Consider the following 20,691-nt stretch of genomic DNA (forward strand, 5'->3'; position numbering starts at 1 on the left):
ATGTGTTGTCTAAAAGGTGGTCTCCCAAACAGCACTTCCCTGTAACACTACCCGAGCTTGTTAATGTCATATTGCGGTGAAGTCACTATGGTGCAGAAAGTAAGACAGTTCTTCAGGTGCTAGTTTAGCCCAAATTTTGATGATTGAGATCCCAGTAGTTTTAAATGCACAAAAAGGTTGTGGTAGGTGATTTCACTCATTCTAGATTATTTTTGTAAGTTCTGCTAAATTTTATTGCCTGTCACATGAAGCACTGAACAGGACTTGTCCTATAAAAGTGATGGGTGACAATGTGCTTGTTTTGTTTGATTTCTACAATAAATATATTTTAGCCTCTCTGTAAATATGCAGTGTTACCCAAGCAGTGAGCACACCTAAATTTTTCACGTGACCTGTGAGCAGCATTAATTGTTATGCATTTTCCTGTGTAAAGTGGTAGTATACCACCAGCTTTGACTTGTGTGTCTATGCATCTGTGTAACCAGTGACTAGCAAAAGTAAAAAGGCAGCTGCTTATTGATACACTGCTTCTGAGGTGTCTGTAGATGAGACTATTCATCTGCACGCAGGGATTGAAACTTATTTCCATTGAGATCAGTGATATGTAATTCCTGCTTTAAAAAAAAAAATACCTACCTTTACACCTTTACTGAATTTCAGTGTGGGGAATACTAGTTTAAAGCATGCATAAAAAAAATATGGAGTTAATAACTCCTGTTAGCAGCTTGGTTTCATTTTGTTCTGTACTCTGACAACTCAGGTATTAGGCTGACTTACATCTGTACTAAGTACAGTTCTCTCTTTGCTGTGTTTAACTGTAAAGAGGCAAATCATTTAAGTGACACGCATCTCCGGATAACTTGCATTTTGCCTAACCTAATGCAAGTCAATGACTACCGCAATAGTCCTTGACTCTTGTAATCATTCAGGAGGTAATCCAGCTCTGCTTATTCCAAGTGGTAGGAAAAAAAATCAGTACCTAAATTTAAAATTACTGAAGCATTATTCTGCCACTGTAATCTCTAAATATGTACCAAAAATTTTTTTAAGGGAATTAGTCTGCATATCATAAGAAGTTAGAAGCCAATAATTTTCATAAACCTACTGTGTTGGAACATAGATGGTGGAGTTAGGAATGTCCTATTTTGCAAGCTCTGCACTGACAAAGAACAAAATGTCACTAAAAACTCTGTCCAAAGACACTTGGAGATAATTTTGTTCTTATTTCCAGTACTATTGATGACACCAAATCATCTGTCTTAAGTTGATATATAGGAATTGAACAGTGAAAATATTTAGTGATGCCTCATTCTCTCTGCCAGATGTACCACAAGAGCCAAACACCTACAGTGGCAGTTAATTTGGATTTTTAAAACAGTCAATGCCCACTTTAATGGTGAGGTTTGATTACTTTCAAGAGCTTAGTCAGAGTTCAGCACTTCCACGTGATACACTGGGGGTGTTGTTTGTTCATCTTTCCTCTTTTCCATACTTCTCACATTTCTTTCCTTGCTTAAGGTAAGTGGCTTTCAGTCTGAGGATCTAAATTAACAGAAGTTTGCTCTTCAGACAAAAAAACCCAGCACCAGAAAAGTTCGTGTGTAATAAGGGAAGTTCCTAATTGTTTCCAAGTGTGACTTAATGTGGCAACATTAAGTATGGTTCAGAATAAGTATTTGTTATCCATTCATAGATGGCACAAGTCTTCACCATCAGTTACTGCATCACTTCTCCTTCCTAATATTTCTCCTTCCTTGTGACAGATGAGAACACTCTTGGTGCTTCTCTCTTTATGCTAAGTGGCTTTCAACTTAAGCTTTTGGAATGATCATGTTCCTAAAGAAGAACTTAAGCCTGACTTTCTATTTAGGGTTTTTTAGCCCTACCAGCTGCAGTAGGTACCACAGCTTCAGTGGACATTCAAGAGGGGTTCTCAAAATCACAGAGGTGGTTGATATTAGATGGGATGGATGATGTAGCAGATCTTTTCTACATTTAAAATTTATTCTGTGCTAATGCTGTACAAGTGCATTCACATTGGCCCCAAAAAATTACAACTTAAAACACTATGGGAAATAGAGTCCTTTAGTATGTAATAGTGTGTTCTGCTTTTGATCTCCAGGGACTCAATGCTTCAGAGTTTGTATTTGCTTGTTTTCTCCAAAAGATTTGCCTTCTAAGTTAGGAACTGCTTTATGGGTTTTTTTCTGCCAATTTCTGTATTAGCCTGGCACAGTCAGACTATTTGTGTTATTTCCATCACTTAAATAAAGGCCCAGACACTTGTTTTGTATCATCACTATATCATTTTTGTTTCACTTCCTGGAACATGGTAACCAGGTCTCATAATATTAAAGGTAGGACAGACTCTGATCCACTTCCCTCTGAGCTTTCTTACCTTTGCAGAATCAATAGGAAAAGTGGCAACAGCTGCTCTCAGAAAAATAACTGAGCAAGAACGATCCTTCTCCAGTAAATTTTCAGGATAGAGTAAGCTGAATTGATCAAGTACTATGTAGAAGTTTTAGACTTCAATTTTTTGTGGCTGCAGTATCATTGTGTCAGGACTTTACACCTAAAATTCACATGTGCAGATTCAGACAACCAGAATATGTGTGAAATATTAATAATATATGGCTGAGCATTTGTAGGTCAGCAGTCACGTTTGTCTTTCGCATGGCTGAGGTGCTGTAAGTATTGGAGTGATACAACTAATGCTCTGCAGACAGTGAATGTGACTCGAGTTTGGGGCTATGTTGTTCCCTTGCTGGTCTCACACTCCTACCTGGTGGTCTTCCCTGTTGGGCTTCAGGCATCTGGCTGATACAAGTTGTAAAGTTCTGACTTGCAGTTTTTCAGTACCAACAGCTTCATGGTACAGTCATCAGAGATCTTCAACTTCCATTGGTTTTTCAGCTAGCATTTTTTTTTCTTCAGTGACATCAGACAACTGAAAGCAGCAATTTGAAAAAATCAGGTCACTCAAGTTTCTATATATAGCAGCTCTCAGATCCCAAGAAAGCCAGTACAGCCATCTAGTCTGTTTTTAGCCATCAGTGTTTGTAAATTAATACTAACAGAGTTGGTGTTAAGTAGAATTGTAAGTGCCATTATTTTTTTCCTTCTGCTTGTAATTTCCAGCTTTTTTTTTTCCTTTTTGACATTTTTATTTCAATTTAAAATAGTTGTCTGGTTTTCAGCCCCTTTGCTTTTTTCTTTATACTAATGATGAGCAGACCTTCAGCAAAGGGAATTGTGGTCATCACATTACTGAGAAGCACCTGACTTGCATTAAAATCAGGCTGGTGTGATGTCAGGCAGGGGAACTAGTTTCAGCTTTAGAGTTCTGTGCACACCATTTCGCATAAACTAAACATGAGGATCTCCATATATTGAAGTGATTGTTTTATTTTTTTAATGAAAGCAATTAAATTTTTACTGACAGAATGGGAGAGGTGGGGAGGGGATTGAAGAAAGAATTAATGACTGAGTAGGAAAGGCTGAGTATAACTGTATGGCAGATGTTAGAAGAGTTTTATATATTTACTCATAACATTGTTTGACTTTTGACATACAGCAGAAAAGGTAGGACAAGAAATAGTTTTCCCAGAGGGTTTATGAATATAGTTTTATTTTTTTTATTTTGGTCACATGCACATCCCCCATGTCAGGAGAAACTGGTCTGTTTCTCCTCCAAAGATGCCTCCTGAGTGTTCCCAGATGCAAAAGCAGAGAGCAAACAGCTAAAAGCTGTTTCACTTTGCAGAGAAGCGGTGGAACAGGTTGTTACCCTTACATGAGAGTTAGAACCATCCTGTCATCCCTCTGGCCTGATAAAAAAGTGAGACCTAAAATGGGATTGTAATGTGAAGTGGAAAGGAGTCACTGATCTACTTTATTCACATTCCTGATAGTTTATGCTGCTTGTTGAAAAAAAAAATCCTTTCCATATGCATGGAGCAATACCATTTGCATTCAGGAGGGTAGAATAGGGAACACACTTGAGAATCTTGCATTTAAGTTTTCTTTTTTTCGCTGTGTGCTTCTTAATTCATTTATTTATGTATGCTATTTCCACTCACAAGTGATTGAAATAAAGGAAGGGGGGTGTTTGAGAGTAGTAGCTTTGTACGTAAATTATATTTTTCTCAGTGGTGACAAGCTTCCCTTGTGATAAGAGGTAGGTGCCCTGATCTGCGTCTCAGCCCCATAGTTGTGCTGTGGGGTTTGGGGCAGCTCCCAGCTTCTCAAGTGTATGGAGAATCATGTCATTAGCTCTGCAGGCAGAGCTCTTGCCCTGGAAGACTGGCAAGTAGTTATTATTAGAAAACTGAGATCTGTAGTTAAAATGTATTTAATATCAAAAATATTGCTACAGAGTTTCAGGTGGTCACCCTCTGAAGGCTTAAGAGTGTGGCACTGAAGGATGCTCAAAGGCTAATGTTGCAAGCTTGCACTTTTTTCCTGTTTCTGCTCATTACTGACTCTACCTTTGGATTTTTTCCAATGTTATTCCTAGATCTTTGCATTTGGTGGAATGTGAGCTTGTATGCTGACCACAGAAATAAACTTCTGATTTTTAACACATATTAATACTCATAGCTTTTGTCTGTCTGTTTAATGAGCTAGTCGTGCCAACATACTGTGTTGCTGGCATTGAAGGTCAGTGTGGCAATCCCAGAGCAGTCTGCCTTCACCGTTTTTCTCTTGCATGTAAGCATGGTGAGCATTGTGGTGTCTTAAGTTCATATGGCCGGCAATCCCCACATATGGGGCATTGTCACTAGAAATATGCCTTGGGAGTGCTCATTGGACTGGCTTCCAGCACACAGTAATTTCTGACGTACTGTGCAACCTTCCCTTGAAAGATAGCTGATTTTTCCTTCATTGGTAGTTCACAGCATATACCTAATAATTTAGTTTCCTGTAAGTGTTTTACATGATCTTCCTTATCAATAAGCAGATCAACTTTTTAACCACTGAAGTTTTTGATACCTTGTAAAATTATTCTTTCAATCCATATGTAGAAAACTAGAAGACAGTAGCTTCCGCTGTACAGCTTCCACGCTTGTATCCAGGAGGAGCATTCATGCATGGTTTATCAGTAATTTTTCTCTTTCAGACCACTGTCATGAGAAAAATACAGATGGCAGTTATGGCAAGGAGAAATACTTTGATGACCACTATGAGTCAGTTACAGAAGTGACAGAAGGACACTCTGAGGGAGGTACAGAAGATCTGCACGTCCTTACTCAGAGTTCAGCAAGGGATCCCTCCTTCTTGAGACTGGAAAGTAAGTTCAGCCTTACAAAATCAGTGCTGGCAAATTAATTGGTTTCTAGATTTTTCAGAAATCTTCTTGTCTTCCTCCAAGAAGCTATGTTTTCCCCCCTCTACCCATACAGTAACAAGTAACCCATAAACTGGTTTCCTTCTGTTCATTGTTCTTCTCCCTGCATAACATGGATGCTTATTTGCAGTGGGGAAGTCTGCATTCTCTAGTTCTGTTTGCAGTGTGCAGTGAATAGTCAGTGTTACTTGGTTTGTGCAAGTGGAAAAGTCAGGCGGCAGAAAAAAGATTATTTTTATACAATTTGTGAAAGCACAAGGAAAATAATTTTTAATTTTTGTGATATTCCCTCTTAGACGCAGTAACAGCAGAAAGCAATGGTTCAGAGGGAGTGGAGGGTTTAGAAGATGATCAGATGTCTGAAGAGATGCTGGCTTTGGTGGATGAGTTTGAAAATTCTTGGCCTCAGGAAGCTTTTGAAGGAGCACTGGAGGTAAAAGGTCGTCGGATGGACTTGCAGGGAATCCGGGTCCTGAAGAAGGGATCTCAGGATGGACTGGCTAGCTCCTGTTTTGGGGACTGTGGTGATGATGATGAAGCTGAATGGGTAAGTTTGAATGAGTTTACGTAAGTCTTGTACTAACTAACTATTGCGGAGGAAAGATGAGGACAGTTCAGGGAGTTTAACACTGGGAGATACATGAACTCTCCCTATGGGCCTAAAAGATACGGTTGATAGCTTGTGTAAAATGAACAAGTGGTTTTAATCCATCACCAACTGGCATCATATAAGTGCTGATAATCAGCAGCAAGAGCTTAGGTATAGAATGATGCTGGATGCCTTCAACCTTCTTGCTCACAGTTGCAAAGGAAAAAAGATTCTAAGTAAAAGTTCTGGTTAGCATGAAAACAAGAAAATACCTGTTGTCATCATGTTACAAGTAAAATACATACTGAAAAATGCCTTTCGGTTCTCCAGCAGTTAAATTGGTTTTCTCTTATGTTAGAGGTAAGAATATTTTTGTGCATGGCATGATACACTGCAAGGGATCAGACTTAGAGAATGGGTTGACATGGGGAGGGAAGGAGAGAGACAAAAATCTCATCTGTAACATCTTTGGGCTAAAATAAGTAATGTATTGGAGCTGATAACATCCATGGTGTTTCTTACTGTTAACCTTGCTAATACTGTTCTTTTGATAGATCACTTTTCAGGTCAAACGTTTAAAGAAACCCAAAGCTGAAAGCCTGGATCTCCAGGAGCCAGCTGGGAGAACTGTGGAAGAAGGGACTAATGGAGAAAATGAAAACTTTTACCAAACTGCACTAGAGATCAGTGGACCAAAGATACCTTCTCCTGGACCAATAGGTAACCTGCTGCTTCTAGAGAAAGCGAATCATTTGCAGCTTTTGCATTCCTATGGCTTATTTCCTTTGCAGCTTTTATATTACACTGATTTATTACTAAAAATAAGCATCACAAAGACTATGTAGTGAAATGTGCCTTCTATATGAGTACACAGGAAAATAAGAAATCTCCTCCCTCTGCACCTTCTTGATGAAGTGCAGCATAACTTTATTTACTGAATGAAAACTTTCTAGTTAATTCCCCAAAACTTCTGGGGGTCAAGTGGTAAGAGTGGAGAATGAAAGGGGTAAATATTGTGAGTAGAAGTAGTAAAAGAGAGAGGGGGTTTTAAAGATGATATCTTTCGATAAAACTGAATGAGCAGAGAAGTTAGTTTATCAGGATGCAGAATAAGAGCTTGGACTCATTGTTGACTAAACATAAGACATACAACTCAAAGACAAAAAAACAGAAAGTTTGGTCTAATAAAAATGAAATAAATAAATAAAAATAAGTGTTCTGCTGTAATTGTTTGGTGATATTATAAAAGAAAACTTAGAGACTGTCTTCCAGAATACTGGAGCTACAGAAAGGTAGAGTTTTGCACCAACATAGATGAGATTTGGAAAGAGAAGTGGAGTTTTTGCTCGCTGAGTAACAGGAATTGGAGACTAATCTATTAATGTGGTGCCAAAGAATAAAACCCAAGTAATTGGCCCCCATGCTTTTTGTCTTATCTTTCAATGGAGCTAAAATCTTAATGTTGTAGGACTGTGTAAGGAAAAATATGTTCTACAGTACATCTTAGTCCTTGATGATTTGATGACCTGGAAAGTGGTTTCACATTTTGAAGGCTTTTACATGAAAACTTTAACAAGCTCCTTTTTTAGCAACTGACAAATGTAGGTTATTGAATTAAATATTAGAAGTAGGGGGAAGGATTACATGAAAACAGACTATCATCTGTGAGCACACACCTATCCTTTCCTCAATATTTATCTTCTTTCCATCCGAGCTACTTTTGTGGATTTATTACACAGCATCCCTCTGTTGGAGAGTAGTTACCTTCCTAACATTCCTGTGAGGCAGGATCTGCTGACATCCTCTTTGCAAGAACTAAATCACCAACATTTAAGTAACATATTGAAGGTCACTTGGGGACTTCTTGGTAGAACAAGGAAATTATGGTATCTCTCCTGTGTTTGACTACCTCCCAGACTATTGACCTGTCTCTGCAGCGTTTCCATACCGCTTGCTGAATTTTGCTATTCGTACCAGTAAGAACCCACAGATAGTTCACAGTGGTGATGATGAGAACGGATCATTTCTCTATGAAGTTTCCTAGTGTATCTCAAAATTAATTTTCCTTTTATCACAATGCTTTACAAAATACATGGTATTACAAACATCTTTGTTATTTTGCAAAATTATGGCAAAGTGGCTTACTATAACTTGTATGAGAAATAGGATTTGCATCCAAATGGGCAAAATTTCGGGTAACTAGAAATAAGTACTGAAATAAGTACGCTTTCTGCGTAGCTGGTGCAATAGATTGGCACGGTGTTAAACTTGGCTTCCCACTGTGCAAATCTACTGCTACTGGGATTTATTTTTTTTTTATGTTCCAAATAGTTTGGATGTTTCTTATATGAGAGGAAAATGTTTCCTAACATTTAACACAGGCTTGATTCCTTGGACTTGCTACAGTATCCACCAAATGGAAGGGAATGGGAGATTTCCGTAGACTTTGGTTCAGATGTGAAGATCATGTTCTTCTTTCTCCTGGTGATCTGTTTGTTAACATAAAGCAAGTTATTTAACCTTTCCCTGCCTTGCTTAACTTTTCGGAAAAGTGGGAGGGCTAAGGTTTAATTGTTTAATAGTTTCAGAAATGTTGCTGTCTTGAGTGTAAGAATGCAGTAAAAGCCACTGACTCTCCTAAACAATACTCATTGAACAGAAAGGGCAGTGTCTTTCACCTGGGATTGTCAAAAGATAGTCCAAACAACTTTTATTCATTTTAACTGTAACTGTAGAATATAAATGATGACTCAGTTATGAACTTTTTTTAAGGACATTTAAGTAGAGATAATACCTGTAACCAAGAAGTGGCAGTTGTTTTTAATCTGTAGTTTTGGAAAAGTGTAATGAAACAGCTTTTGAAACTCCATCTCCTAAGCTGTCTTGCGTACAATCTGGTTCTGTCTTTGCATCCTACAAGTTCCGTTCAGTCCATTTAGGTTCAGGAATGTTCTTAAAGAAATCTGACTGCAAGATGGTGACTTTTATAATGCAGGGAATGTATCCACTGGTATAAAGTATTTTATAAATCATCGTACTGAAGTATAATGTCTTCTGCTTCCAGAAAGTTTTTTCTGTTTTTGTTTTACTTTCTCAAGGAAAAAGGCGGGACTATCGTAGCCTTGGCTGGCCAAGTCCTGATGAATGCCTGAAGCTTCGCAGGGTAGAGCTTACAGCTGTAGCCAGCACATGGCTTGCTGTTTCTGCTAAAAACATTGAGTAAGTATATGAGCCTTAAATAAGTTACTTACACAAAGCAAGACAGTTAGATGGCCTTCAGTGTGCATAGAGTGAAGATTTTGATAGTAAGAAAGAACTTTCAGGATTTCAAAGAAGTTTGAAAACATTATGTGGTATTTCATCAATAGACTTGCAAAGAAAAGTGCAAGCGCAGATGGAAGATACACTTTCTCTTGCCTCTTGAGCTTCTCAAATGAGATTCTGCCTGGTTCTGAGCAGTTTACTTTCACTAGAGAACTTCATAATGACTATTCTGTTTTCTTCTCTTAACTAATTCAGCTTGTTTTATGACATTTGTAGCATTACAGAACACATTGATTTTGCCACACAGCTGCAAGAACCAGCCATGGAGCCCCTTTGTAACCCAAACCTACCAGCCAGTATGCATACTTTGGACCACCTGCAAGGTGTCTCTAGTCGGGCCAGCTTGCATTACACTGGAGAAAGTCAACTGAAAGAGGTATGCCAGAGTTGAAGGCTGACACACAAAAATGCTGCCACACCATGGCAGATTCAGGGCCCATTTAGTTCAGTGTCCTGTCTCCAGAGGTGATTTTCAGTGAATTAATGCCCAGATAAAACTGTAAGAGCAATAAACCAGCAACCAACAAATGTTACCAGAATATTTTCCCAACCATCTATAGTCTGGTCTGAGGGAAATCCTAAAACACCGTTAGTGTCTCTGTATTTATAGCTCTTGGTGGATAAATAAGTGAAAGAAAAGTCCAAGTCAGCATACTTAGAACTTCTAGCTTCTTAGTATTCAGTGCCATGGAATTATAACACTGTGTGATAATACAGATAGTATTAACTCAAGATAGACAAGGATGTTTAGGCTGAAGCAGGTGACAGCATTTGTAAAAGGCTGGGTAAAAAAGCAACCAACAAACAAGAGACATCTCTTACTAGGTACCAGCATGTAAGCACTTGTACTTCCTCTTCCACAGGTGCTACAGAATCTTGGCAAAGACCAGTACTCACCCCAGTCACTAGAACAAGTTGGTACTCGAATAGCCAAAGCTTTGGAAAAGGTATGTGTAAACAATATAAATGAGAAGTCTGGGCTTACTGCTAATGACTGACATACTGGTCAATCTGGTCTCAAATCATTCGTGTGAAATCTCAGGCAAGGAACATATTAGTACTTGGACTAGAGATTTGTGTCTATTTAGCATCTGTAATGCCCTCACAGGTATTCTGTTGAGGTATACCCTGTGCTTACACCGGCAAGTGTCTTCCATATCTCTCTACTGAAAGTTAAGCTTGTCAGATTTTCCAGGCTTTCCTGCCCTGTAGTGAACAGCATTGCTGATTATTGATATATTAAACTATTTCAACAGTTCTCAGCCCTCTTCTTTCTTTTTATGCTACATTGACTTGGAGCTTATGGAAAGTTGAGTTAAGCCATGTCTCACCTCTCCAGTGATGCTTCTGGCATTCAGCAGTCAGACAGCTTCCTGCTGTTTCAGCCTGCTTCTTTTACCTCATCCAGTGTTGGGCTGAAGTGTCAGATGTGTTCAGGCAGAGGTGTGGTACCATGTGCAGGGCTGCACTTCCTGTTGTCCCCAGAGAAAACCAAGCTCTATGGCTAAAGGCTGCTGAGGACCTCAGTTGAGCACCTTAGGATGAGGTGATAAGGGACGTAATTTTTTTCCCAGGATCTACAAAGTAGATAGAGATGTAGGGATTGCTGTTCTGGGTTTACAACTAGTAGGGAGAATATCCCGGTCTACTGTAGAAAAGAGGTCTCAGTCAAACCAGTTTGGTGCCCCTGGCCTATTCTTCTGAAAGCTGTCCAAGGACCAACCTTACTGTGCTTTGAAACTGAGGCCAATATAGCTTTGTCCATTCCCAGAAAGTAAAGATGTTACTCTTGTCTTCATCTTACAAGACTTAGTCTCTTTTCACTTTAGATGTATGGTAGCTTTTTCTCTTAAGTGCTAGTTTCCCCTGCAGACAGCAAGCTTTATCCAAATAAGCTGAAAATTTAGTGCAGAGACTAGTAACAGAATTCTCAGTGTTGGCTGTGTTGGAAATAAAATGCAGTTCTTCTGTCTACCAATCTCATTCAGTATTCACAAGAGCTAATCAAACAAATCAAGATGGCTACTTATGTAATTGCATATGTGAGCATAAACATTCATTTACTGTGTCTGAGTCCTTAGAATTCAAGCACGTAGTATTTTCCTTTGTAACACAGGGCATGGGAGTCAGCCAGCTAGAGGCACCAAAGGTTACCCACTGAGCTTTGTCAGGCATCTGGTCTGAGCTGCATCCCAGGGCATCCTTTCTCTTTCCAATGATTGCAGGGAGCCTACAAGTCCAATCAGCTAATTTAACTAAGTTTTTTCCTTCATGTTGGCTAACATGTATACACGTCTAGATGCTCTGCATCAGACAGCTGTTGTGGTTTTTGAAAGCTATTTAACTGGTATTCCTTTCCGAAGAAAATGACATTGCATTTAGAACTTGTGTTTCATTTGGCAGTCTCATTTACCTGGTTATTGCATATGTGTTGTCAGATAAGAAACCTTTTGCTGTTTTGGAATAGTTTAATGCCATTTTTAAGTGTAACACCCTCTACTTGAGTATAACAAATTAATTCGAAGAGTGAAAGATAAGACTATTCACTACAGATGTTTACATGACAGTTTTTCATGTTCTTCTTTTGCCAGAATCAGACTTCATGGGTCCTCTCTAGCATGGCAGCTCTTTACTGGAGGGTGAAAGGCCAAGGAAAGAAGGCAATTGATTGTTTACGGCAAGCATTGCACTATGCACCCCATCACATGAAGGTGTGTATGCGTGTGGCCACTACTCAGATGAAATAATGTTTTGCTTGTCACAACAGAGCTTTCACAGATTATTTTTAAGACCAACAATTATAGATACTTTATCAACTGTCTATAAGGTATTAGGTATTATCTAGTTGAGGTGAAACCTCAAGACTTTCACCACCTGTTTGGTACGGACTGTCTCTTAAAAAAAAAACAAACAAGCAAAAACAAAAGATAACTGCAGAAAAGGTTCAGTAGTGTTTCCTACAGTTTAGTGGGTTTGACACCTCTCTGGGCATTCTGGGCTTGAACTTCCTCTTGCTACATAGGACTGTGAGTCTTAATCAGCCTTTGTCTAGACAAGTTTTCTAACCCAGGATATGGGGAGTATATTTTATGGTTGTGCTTTTAAAGAGGGGAGTATGTCTTCTGGTTGTGCTTTTAAAGAGGATAGGAGGTGGTATCTAAAGGAATTACTTAAATGCTTAAATCTTAAGCGTTTAGGGTGTGACTCTCAACTAGACAATATTGCTTGACTTTGTGCAGCAGTTCTGTACTTCACTCAAAAAAAAAGGCAGTACTTTGGATATCATCTTCTGTTTAATGTTTCAGTTGGCTGAAGTCCTTTGTACTCTTCACCTTGCCACGTGCTGTGCTGAGCATTATAATGTCTATTCTTATACACCAAGCTCCCCCTTGCAAACTGATAAATGCATAGGCTCCTTACTATACATTGTAAATTTTCCTTTGGGACCTGAGCGACAAATTGTGCAGCATTGCAAAATGTATACTCCTTTTTGAATCTTGGGCTTCAACCCTTCTCTGAAAATTGGGAGTCAAAGTAATTTACACTTTCAGGATATTATTAGGAGGAGTTAGCCATTTACAGTAGAAATGCCTCAACTAAGAAATGCACATCCCCACTGCATATCCTGTGTATGTCTCCTATAAGTCTCTATCTTTGCATTGTCCTTTTAAAACAAGGTTGGAACCACGATCTAACACATCAAACTTTTGCTTATTTTCCTGTATTTCTTAGTAATGGGGAATGGTTCCTCAGGAGCGGAGCCCTTAGTTGTGTGATTTGTAAGGGTCAGACTATGGATTGGAAATTACAGCTTGGCAAGATTATGGTGTAGTAGTGCTGTTTTCTAGAAATATGATGTAAAGTTGCTTGAGACTGGATGACTCTCCTAATTTGTACCTTGGTTTTGTCCTCCATCCTGAAGCTGCCTCCAGAGAAAAGTCTGGATTTTTGCAGATACAACTGCGCTTGTACTCAGAGTTAGCACTGAATTAAAAGCTGTTTAATATTTTGTTTTATCCTCTTCTTTGCTTTTATGCACTCTGGCTACTTTCTCTTGACTTTTCTTATGTAAATGAAAGGTAATTAATTTTCCTGTGAACTTCTTTTGTGATTCTGACTTCCATAATATCTGCTTTGCAAACATGAATGACTTATCCACCAAAGGTACTCCTTGACATGTGGAGGTCAAGGAGGCAGGAATCACATCCAGAATGTTTTATTGTCTTGTTGAGGGCATTTAAGACTTGGTACTAAGCAGTATTTTGTCCTTTGAAGGTATGAAGCCCAGCTCCCAGAGTCTGCTATGGCTTGCAGGGCTCGACAGTTTTGTTAGTTAGACAAGGTCACAGTCTGGAAATACAGGAAATAAAAAACATACCATCAGTGATTAGCTGAGAAAATTTTACTTATTGCTGTTACTCAGCATCAGAATAATAATTCTGTGATGGAGGCAGGACAAAAAACATCCTAGGACACTTAAGTGAGCTAATTTTTGAGTTGTTTTTCTATCCAACAGTAGTGTTTATCACTATTGAGAGTAGTTGTGGGTGTGAGGGGTTTTTTGTTTATAACTTGGGCCCAAATGCCCTTTTAAAGTAAAACAGGTCTGGCTCATCACTTTTAATGTCACCAGAGAGGGAAGTGAGTAGGAACCAAGTGAGAGTGGCTGAGTAGTGGAGTCTTCTGACAACTTCAATGGAAAGAACCTCACTGTTTGTTGCTCTTCTCTTTCAGGACGTGCCACTAATAAGTCTAGCAAACATCTTCCACAACGCAAAACTCTGGAATGATGCCATCATTGTGGCCACCATGGCAGTGGAAATAGCGCCACACTTTGTGGTTAATCATTTCACACTGGCAAATGTCTACGTAGCAATGGTGAGTGTGCTGTCACCCAGTTAGATCTGTCTTTGGTACAATATTTACATGGATATTAAAATGGTATTCTTACAAATAATTCTGAAGGAACAGCGTTCAAGAAATCAGGGTAGGATCATCAAGAAGGAATATCTTTTGTGGAAGGCAAAACTTCTATTATTCATTTTACTCCTATTACTCAGTACTTTAAGGCCAACATTTTTATAAGCTGGCTTTAGAATGCTGTCTGCAAAGCTTTGTTAAGCCAGTAGCAAACAATTGGTAATTTGTGTTGGCTGCTCATCTAAACACAAGATACTTTTCTACTGGAAAATTAATGATAATTTGGGTCCTCATCCTGAAGAGCTAAGCTTAGAATAATAAGTAAAATCCAATTCACAGTTGTAGGGAAGAAACACAAGGGAAGTTCAGCTTCAATATCTGGATTATCAATGTCTAATGTAATTTACAGATTGAACTCAAATTTCTTCATACTGTCTATATATTCTATTAAAATGTACTTTTTAAAAAACCAAAACTTCACAACTCACCTTGATCTAGTTAGTGTTTATAAGATGGCTAGAAATTAGTATTATCTCTACTGTACAACTAAAGTTACTGAGAAAAGGAACTTAATAGAACAAAAACAGTATTGAAAATTACTGAAAACCCCAGAATGTTTTGGGTCTTTTCCCCTCTCATTTTTCTTCTAATACATTATTGGATGTTGGCATGCTTTCCTAGTTAATAAAAAAGCAGAGTGGCATAGGTAATGAGATTTCAGCTATATAAAATTAGATGCTATTTCCACATAAATATTTCTAACTACCAATCTGAGTCCAGCTTACCAATTGAAATTCTCTAGCTATTGTATGCTCTTTAAGTTTTGGCGTTTTTTTGTTAAGTTTTTACTCTCTACATTGAGTGATCTTTTAAAAATAATTTCAGATTGTTTCTAAAAATGTTAGCTCTTCAGAAAAGTTGGTGGTTTTGCATTGTCCATGATTTTAAAGATTTTATCTGTATGAATTCTGACTGAAATCTGTTTTTAAAAGTTACTTTTACATCAAGAATGCTAAGATGTACTATTAAAAGGAAAAGACAAGAACATGGATCAATAATTCGCAACAGTAATTTGACTCCTTTCCATGGATTATGCAGAACTGAGTCATTAGCCCAAGAAAATAGCGGTTTATTTGGGGAAGAAGGGAAAAAAATCCTAAACCACGTGAATTGGTTCAGCTGCTTTTGCGCATATCACACTACACAACTACTTAGGATAGGAAAGGCATAGAAAATGTGTTTACTGCTTTTGGAATCTGACTCTTTGCACTCTTGTTTCTTTCTTTACAGGAAGAGTTTGAAAAGGCGATGAAATGGTATGAGTCAACACTAAAACTTCAGCCGGAGTTTGCCCCAGCAAAGAATCGAATCCGCACCATTCAGTGTCATTTACTTATGAAAAAAGAGCGACGGTCTCCTTAGAGACCAGCATCTTTCTCTTTTCTAAAAATGTCATTATTCTCTATTCTGCTTTTAAGCGTGTTAAGATAAATTGAGGAATCAAAATTTTTAACAAGACTTTTAAAAAGAGATGGGATTTGGATCAAGGGTTCTTTTATTATTTTTTTTTCTCAAATATAGGAGCATCTTTGGAAAATATATTTCACAGACCGTAATTTTAAAACATCCATGTAAATATTAAACCAAGAAACTTCCATAAGTCCATGACCACCTGTACCAGGAGCCAGGCACTGTTACTTTTTCCTTAATGCTCAGATTGGCATCAGCATCCAAAATAACTTGCTTCATGTCTTACAATCTAAGTCACTGGAAATGCAAAGCACATACCTGTACCAAATAGTAAGAAGAGATAATAAGCAATTCATCCATGTGAAACTCATGCTTCGTCCGGTCCTGTTCACTCCATACCACATTACCTGCTTTTTTGGAAGGAGAGGAACAGACTTCTAAATGTTTATAAAAAACATGAGAAACATCAAGTATTTCTGGAATTGTTTGTTTCTCTTGGGGGATAAGGAGGAGGGAACAGGAGGACCCTAAAGTCAAAGTAGTTTTTAATCTTACTTGCAGAAAAAGAAAATTGGTAAAAATCCCAATAAGGTGTTTTGTATTTGCCTATATATTCATAGCCCTCTGCCTCCCTGAGTGGTTGATTTACTAATTCTTTGTTCACTATATTTCTAGCCGTTTCGGAATAAGGTGCAAGTTTATGCTCACTCTGAGCCATACTTTCAGCTGCCGAGGAGGAGGAGGGAGACGGTGTCAAGGTATCAACAGCAAATAAGTCAGGTGGAAGATTTCCAAATCAGTTCTGTCTTTGGTTGGTGGAGGACATGATTCTCCAGACATCACTGATGAATCAAAAAGGGCACATATTTGAAATAAAATAAATCGTTTATGAACAACTCGCAGCTTCTCCTCCAGTGTGTGTGTCATGCGCCATTTGCAAGAGTCTGGCTTAGTTAGTCTAGGGGAGCTACAGCCTTTCCTTGGGAGCAGACAGAGCTGGGAGGCGGGAAAACCTTTAACACTCCTGATTAGACAACGATTTCATGTGCACCCTTGGAAAATTCCCCGCACCTCTGTGTCTGACTCTCTGTGGCAGAGTAAAATAAGGGAAAGTTAACTAAATCAGCTCTCATATAACCTCCCCTCCAGCTTTTAGTGTTAAATATGATTCTTAGTGATTCAGAACTAACAATGCTTATGAATTTACTTTCCCCCTCCCTCCCCCCCATATTTTTCCTCTCTCATTAATGCAGATTAAGAGCAAGTATGGCAGTGGTGGAAACTGTGACATCAACATAATTTTTATAATACTGTAACATTACTTCATAAAAGGATCTGTGAGTATTTTTATATATGACTGAAGATAAGCAGTTCTAATGCAAATTTTACCCCTGTTTTAGTGCAAGTAGTTTTCATTTATCTAGAAAGCCTGACAGAGGTATGAGCAAGTGCTACTGTTGGGTAGATTTGTATTAAAAGTGGGTGAATATGTTAAATTTTTATCAGCAGAGTCAACAGCATGTCAAATTGTGTTTTCTTCCCAAGGCTACTGGAAGGCTGAATGTTTTGGGCTGGAGACAGGCAAAGCTGTATCTATATGTAAACCAGTTTGGTTAACTGGTCTGCTTTACTTTTATAGTGCTTGATAAATACTTGGAAGTCACTTAAATATATTTGGCAAATATGTCATGTGCTAGTTTTAAAATGTAATGTGCAAAAACTTCCCTTGGTACAGAGGATGGACTTTACAACTTGGTTTCCTAATATATCACGTGGTCAAATCAAGTGGCTGCCACCTGCTGAACTCTTTTCTACTGCATCTGTCTCACTGATAATGGGGGATGCCAGGATTTAAGTGAAGAGTAAGGCTGGTCCTTAAGAACCCCAGGGGGGCAGTATGTGGAGCACAGATGGTCATCCATGGCTTTGACAATAGATGGAATTGAAACAGACCTTTTCTGGATCATCAAGGATTAGACAACACTGGTGGGCACTTAAAGTCAGCTATTAATACTCATGTCAGCTTACATCTTGCTTACTCCAGTGTTTATTAATTTTTTCATTAAGAAATGCAGCAAGATGTACTGTATATAGGCATCATACAAAATGCAGGAAGACTAAGTTTTTTGTGTTTGACCATACTATAAATGGCCATCAAGGAGATAGCAGGATATGGCATTTCCAAAGAATTTGCACCTCATAAATGGTTTTTGAAAACTGCAGTCATCTGACTTGAGGTATTTTTTCTGAATCTTGGTTCAAGTACTTTAATGTGTTCTGCCTTAGTCCCAAAAAATTTGTATGTACAGGTGTTCCATTGCTACTTGTTTACTGTTTGCTCTCTCTGCCATACAACTGATTTTAAAATAGTCTCTGCTTTCCTCTTAACTGTACTTTCCAAAATTTTAGGTGATTCCTAAATCCCTTGTGCATAAGCAGTACATCGAACTGAAAACCAGAAGCAAAGAGATCTACTTGAGAGCATAAACTTGACCTAACGCTATAAAGATTTCACCCATTAGTGAATCTGCTGAGGAATGCTGGCATGTGCCCGTGGAGAAGGATAATGGAACACTCTCATCTCCATGCCTTCAACCCTCCTATATAAATGCCAAGAGTGGTGGGTTTGAGTGGTTTGACTGTGTTCAAGTGTTAGTCAATTAAAACTAATTATGCTGATCGTACAAATAGCAAACAAGTTGGGCAGCGTGCTGAAATGGAGGCCAATGCAAATTATGGAGGAAAGGTGTGATTCTCTGTGGGATGAGCTGGCTATTTAAGGACTACATTCATCTCCTTGCATTTAAGCTATTTTAAAATAAGCTAAGATAGTTGTCTAGGCTCTGTTTTCGATAAATGGAAAAGATTATTATCTTGGAGGATGATCTACCCTCCCTGTTGTAGAGCATGACAAATTGCGTATTCGAGCTGCCTGTTCCTTTCCATTGACTGTTGAGATACTTTGACAAACTGAACTTCAATATGATTTCTAATAATGAGGCTTGGTAACTCATTTCACTTTGACTGGCTCTGCTAAACATATCACTGAAGTAGTGGAACTGAGGGATGACATAACCATAGGTAAATGGCAAAATCCTCTCTTCTCCAAAAAAAAAAAAAAAAAGGTTTTTTTTCCTCAGTTGTTTTCAGAGCATGTCCACAAATTAAGTATAGATGGGAAAAATGTCTCCATTTGTTCACAGATAACATCCTCAAAATCCTCAGCATGCTCACAGCCTCTAAAGCTCCTGACATCCAGGGGCTTTTGAGGGCAAATGCTACAGGAAAAGAATCAGATACTTATATCTATGAAGTCGTTGGTTTTGATTTACTGTCGATGTCATAGTTGTACTGGTCAGGACTGCACTGATTCCACACAAAAAAAGGAAACCCCAAGTATCGTGTTGCCATCCAGTGTGACCATAGGATCACGTTCAAGCAAGAGGTTTTACAATGCAATGGAGACAGATCACCTACGGACACCTTGGATCCCCTATGATGGCAAATTTTCATGACAAATGGAAAATGGTAATCAGAAAAGGTTTATGATGCAGCTTACAACCTTCTTTCCCTACTCTATAACCCTCCCTTCCTCTTACAGGAAAAAGATTAAAAACGAACAAATCCTTAACCTCTCCCTAAGCATTGTATGATATAGCCAAAGATGCTAATTAGATTTGTTGCAGTATTGTGATGCTTTTGCTTCCTGTGATTTGCAGTAGCTGCCATGAACTTTTCTGGCTAGCAATTTAGGACCTCCTGGGTTTAGACCTGCTTCATGAATAGTAATGTTCCTACCCTCATTGCTGTCCTCTTGTATGACTTCAGGCAAGGTATTTCCCTCCCTGCTGTACCTCTCTTTCTCCCACACATTGTCTGATGTCTTTTTAGAACATATGGGGGTTTTTGGAGCTGGAATTATTGCTGCTTATGAATTTGTATGAGAAACTGTCGTAATGCCAGAGAATACAAATAGTAGCAACACAAACAAAAAACAACAGTGTGGAAACCTATGAAGCAGGAATAGGAAGAGTTTAATAGTCTCTGTATCAGTACTGAAAGAGTGAAAATGCTTTAGAAGAATTTGCCTTGACATTCAGAAAACGCAAGCTTCTCCTCTTCTCTATAGCTATTGGATATTCTGTGGCAGGTTGGGGGGGGTGGTGTCCTCCCATCTCAAGAATCACTTAGATGTGTCCTTCTGGAGTGCTGCAGATTGCCGTGATTTCTTAGAGGACCAGCCGGCCATGATTGGGTCAATGAGACTCTCTTAAAAGAAATGTCCCCCAAGAGTAAGCTTTGTCACTTGTGGGATTGGTTTTGTTGGGTTTTCTCTTAATTTGCTGAATGTACTCAAGTGTGCCAGTATTGATTCAAACAAAGACATTTGGGTCTGTGAACGGGGGCTTGTGAAGCTTTCCTATCAATTTGTGGTGGTCTTGCTGAGGTCCAATGGCTGGTCCTCTGTGAGAGCCAACAGCAAGTTGTCCTGCAAATGACTACCAGAAAGGGACAGGTAGTGAATTTAAAGGCAATGTGTTTTCACTGCTATTTTTAGGGAATCTGCACAAGAGTGGTGCAACCTATATTCCATACACAGAACATTAAGGAAGTGACAGTCTGAATGAAGAGAGAGAGTTCTTGTATTTTAGGCTTTTTTCATTTTTGAGTATTGAGAAGCTCAGGATTGATTAGGAACGGTGGTTTGATATGGCCTACTGCTTAAAAAAGCAGCCCCTTGAACTTTTGCAAGTAGTTGGGGTTTTTTAACCTTTTAAACTTAATGATCTACTTCTGGGTTCCAGAGCAAAAATAATAGTATCTGAGTTCAGTAGTCCCAGAGGGGGTGTGATGACAGTGCCACAGAAGGAACAGTTTTGAATACAGATGAGTATGAGTTAGCTTTCTAATATTTATAATCTATGGGGATTGTCTTGACACAGGTGTTTTGATTTGTTGATTTATTTTTTTTTCTTTAATCTGGTTTCAACTGCTCCTTCTATTTTCAGTCCTTCAGAATTGAGTTATTAGTAGTCTA

The 20,691-nt window shown here is 38.6% G+C and overlaps 1 protein-coding gene across 3 annotated transcripts in view; it reads left to right on the forward strand.

Annotated features, from left to right (window-relative positions):
• TTC17 (tetratricopeptide repeat domain 17) overlaps positions 1-16,553 on the forward strand; it is a 55,271-nt gene extending 38,718 nt beyond the window's left edge. For 2 of the 3 annotated variants that reach the window (XM_027719433.2, XM_027719435.2), the window contains exons 17-25: positions 5,123-5,293; positions 5,647-5,897; positions 6,494-6,659; positions 9,038-9,158; positions 9,480-9,639; positions 10,127-10,210; positions 11,855-11,974; positions 13,998-14,141; positions 15,474-16,553. In XM_027719433.2, the coding sequence (XP_027575234.2) occupies positions 5,123-5,293; positions 5,647-5,897; positions 6,494-6,659; positions 9,038-9,158; positions 9,480-9,639; positions 10,127-10,210; positions 11,855-11,974; positions 13,998-14,141; positions 15,474-15,605 (1,349 nt within the window). In that variant the 3' untranslated portion in view covers positions 15,606-16,553. The remainder of the gene's footprint in view (positions 1-5,122; positions 5,294-5,646; positions 5,898-6,493; positions 6,660-9,037; positions 9,159-9,479; positions 9,640-10,126; positions 10,211-11,854; positions 11,975-13,997; positions 14,142-15,473) is intronic. The other variant, XM_027719434.2, reaches the window with a different exon arrangement.
• Positions 16,554-20,691: the final 4,138 nt, after the last annotated feature.

Source organism: Pipra filicauda, unplaced genomic scaffold (assembly GCF_003945595.2).
Source record: "Pipra filicauda isolate LSUMZ 115617 unplaced genomic scaffold, ASM394559v2 scaffold32_size4067784_pilon, whole genome shotgun sequence".
Lineage (NCBI taxonomy): Eukaryota > Metazoa > Chordata > Aves > Passeriformes > Pipridae > Pipra > Pipra filicauda.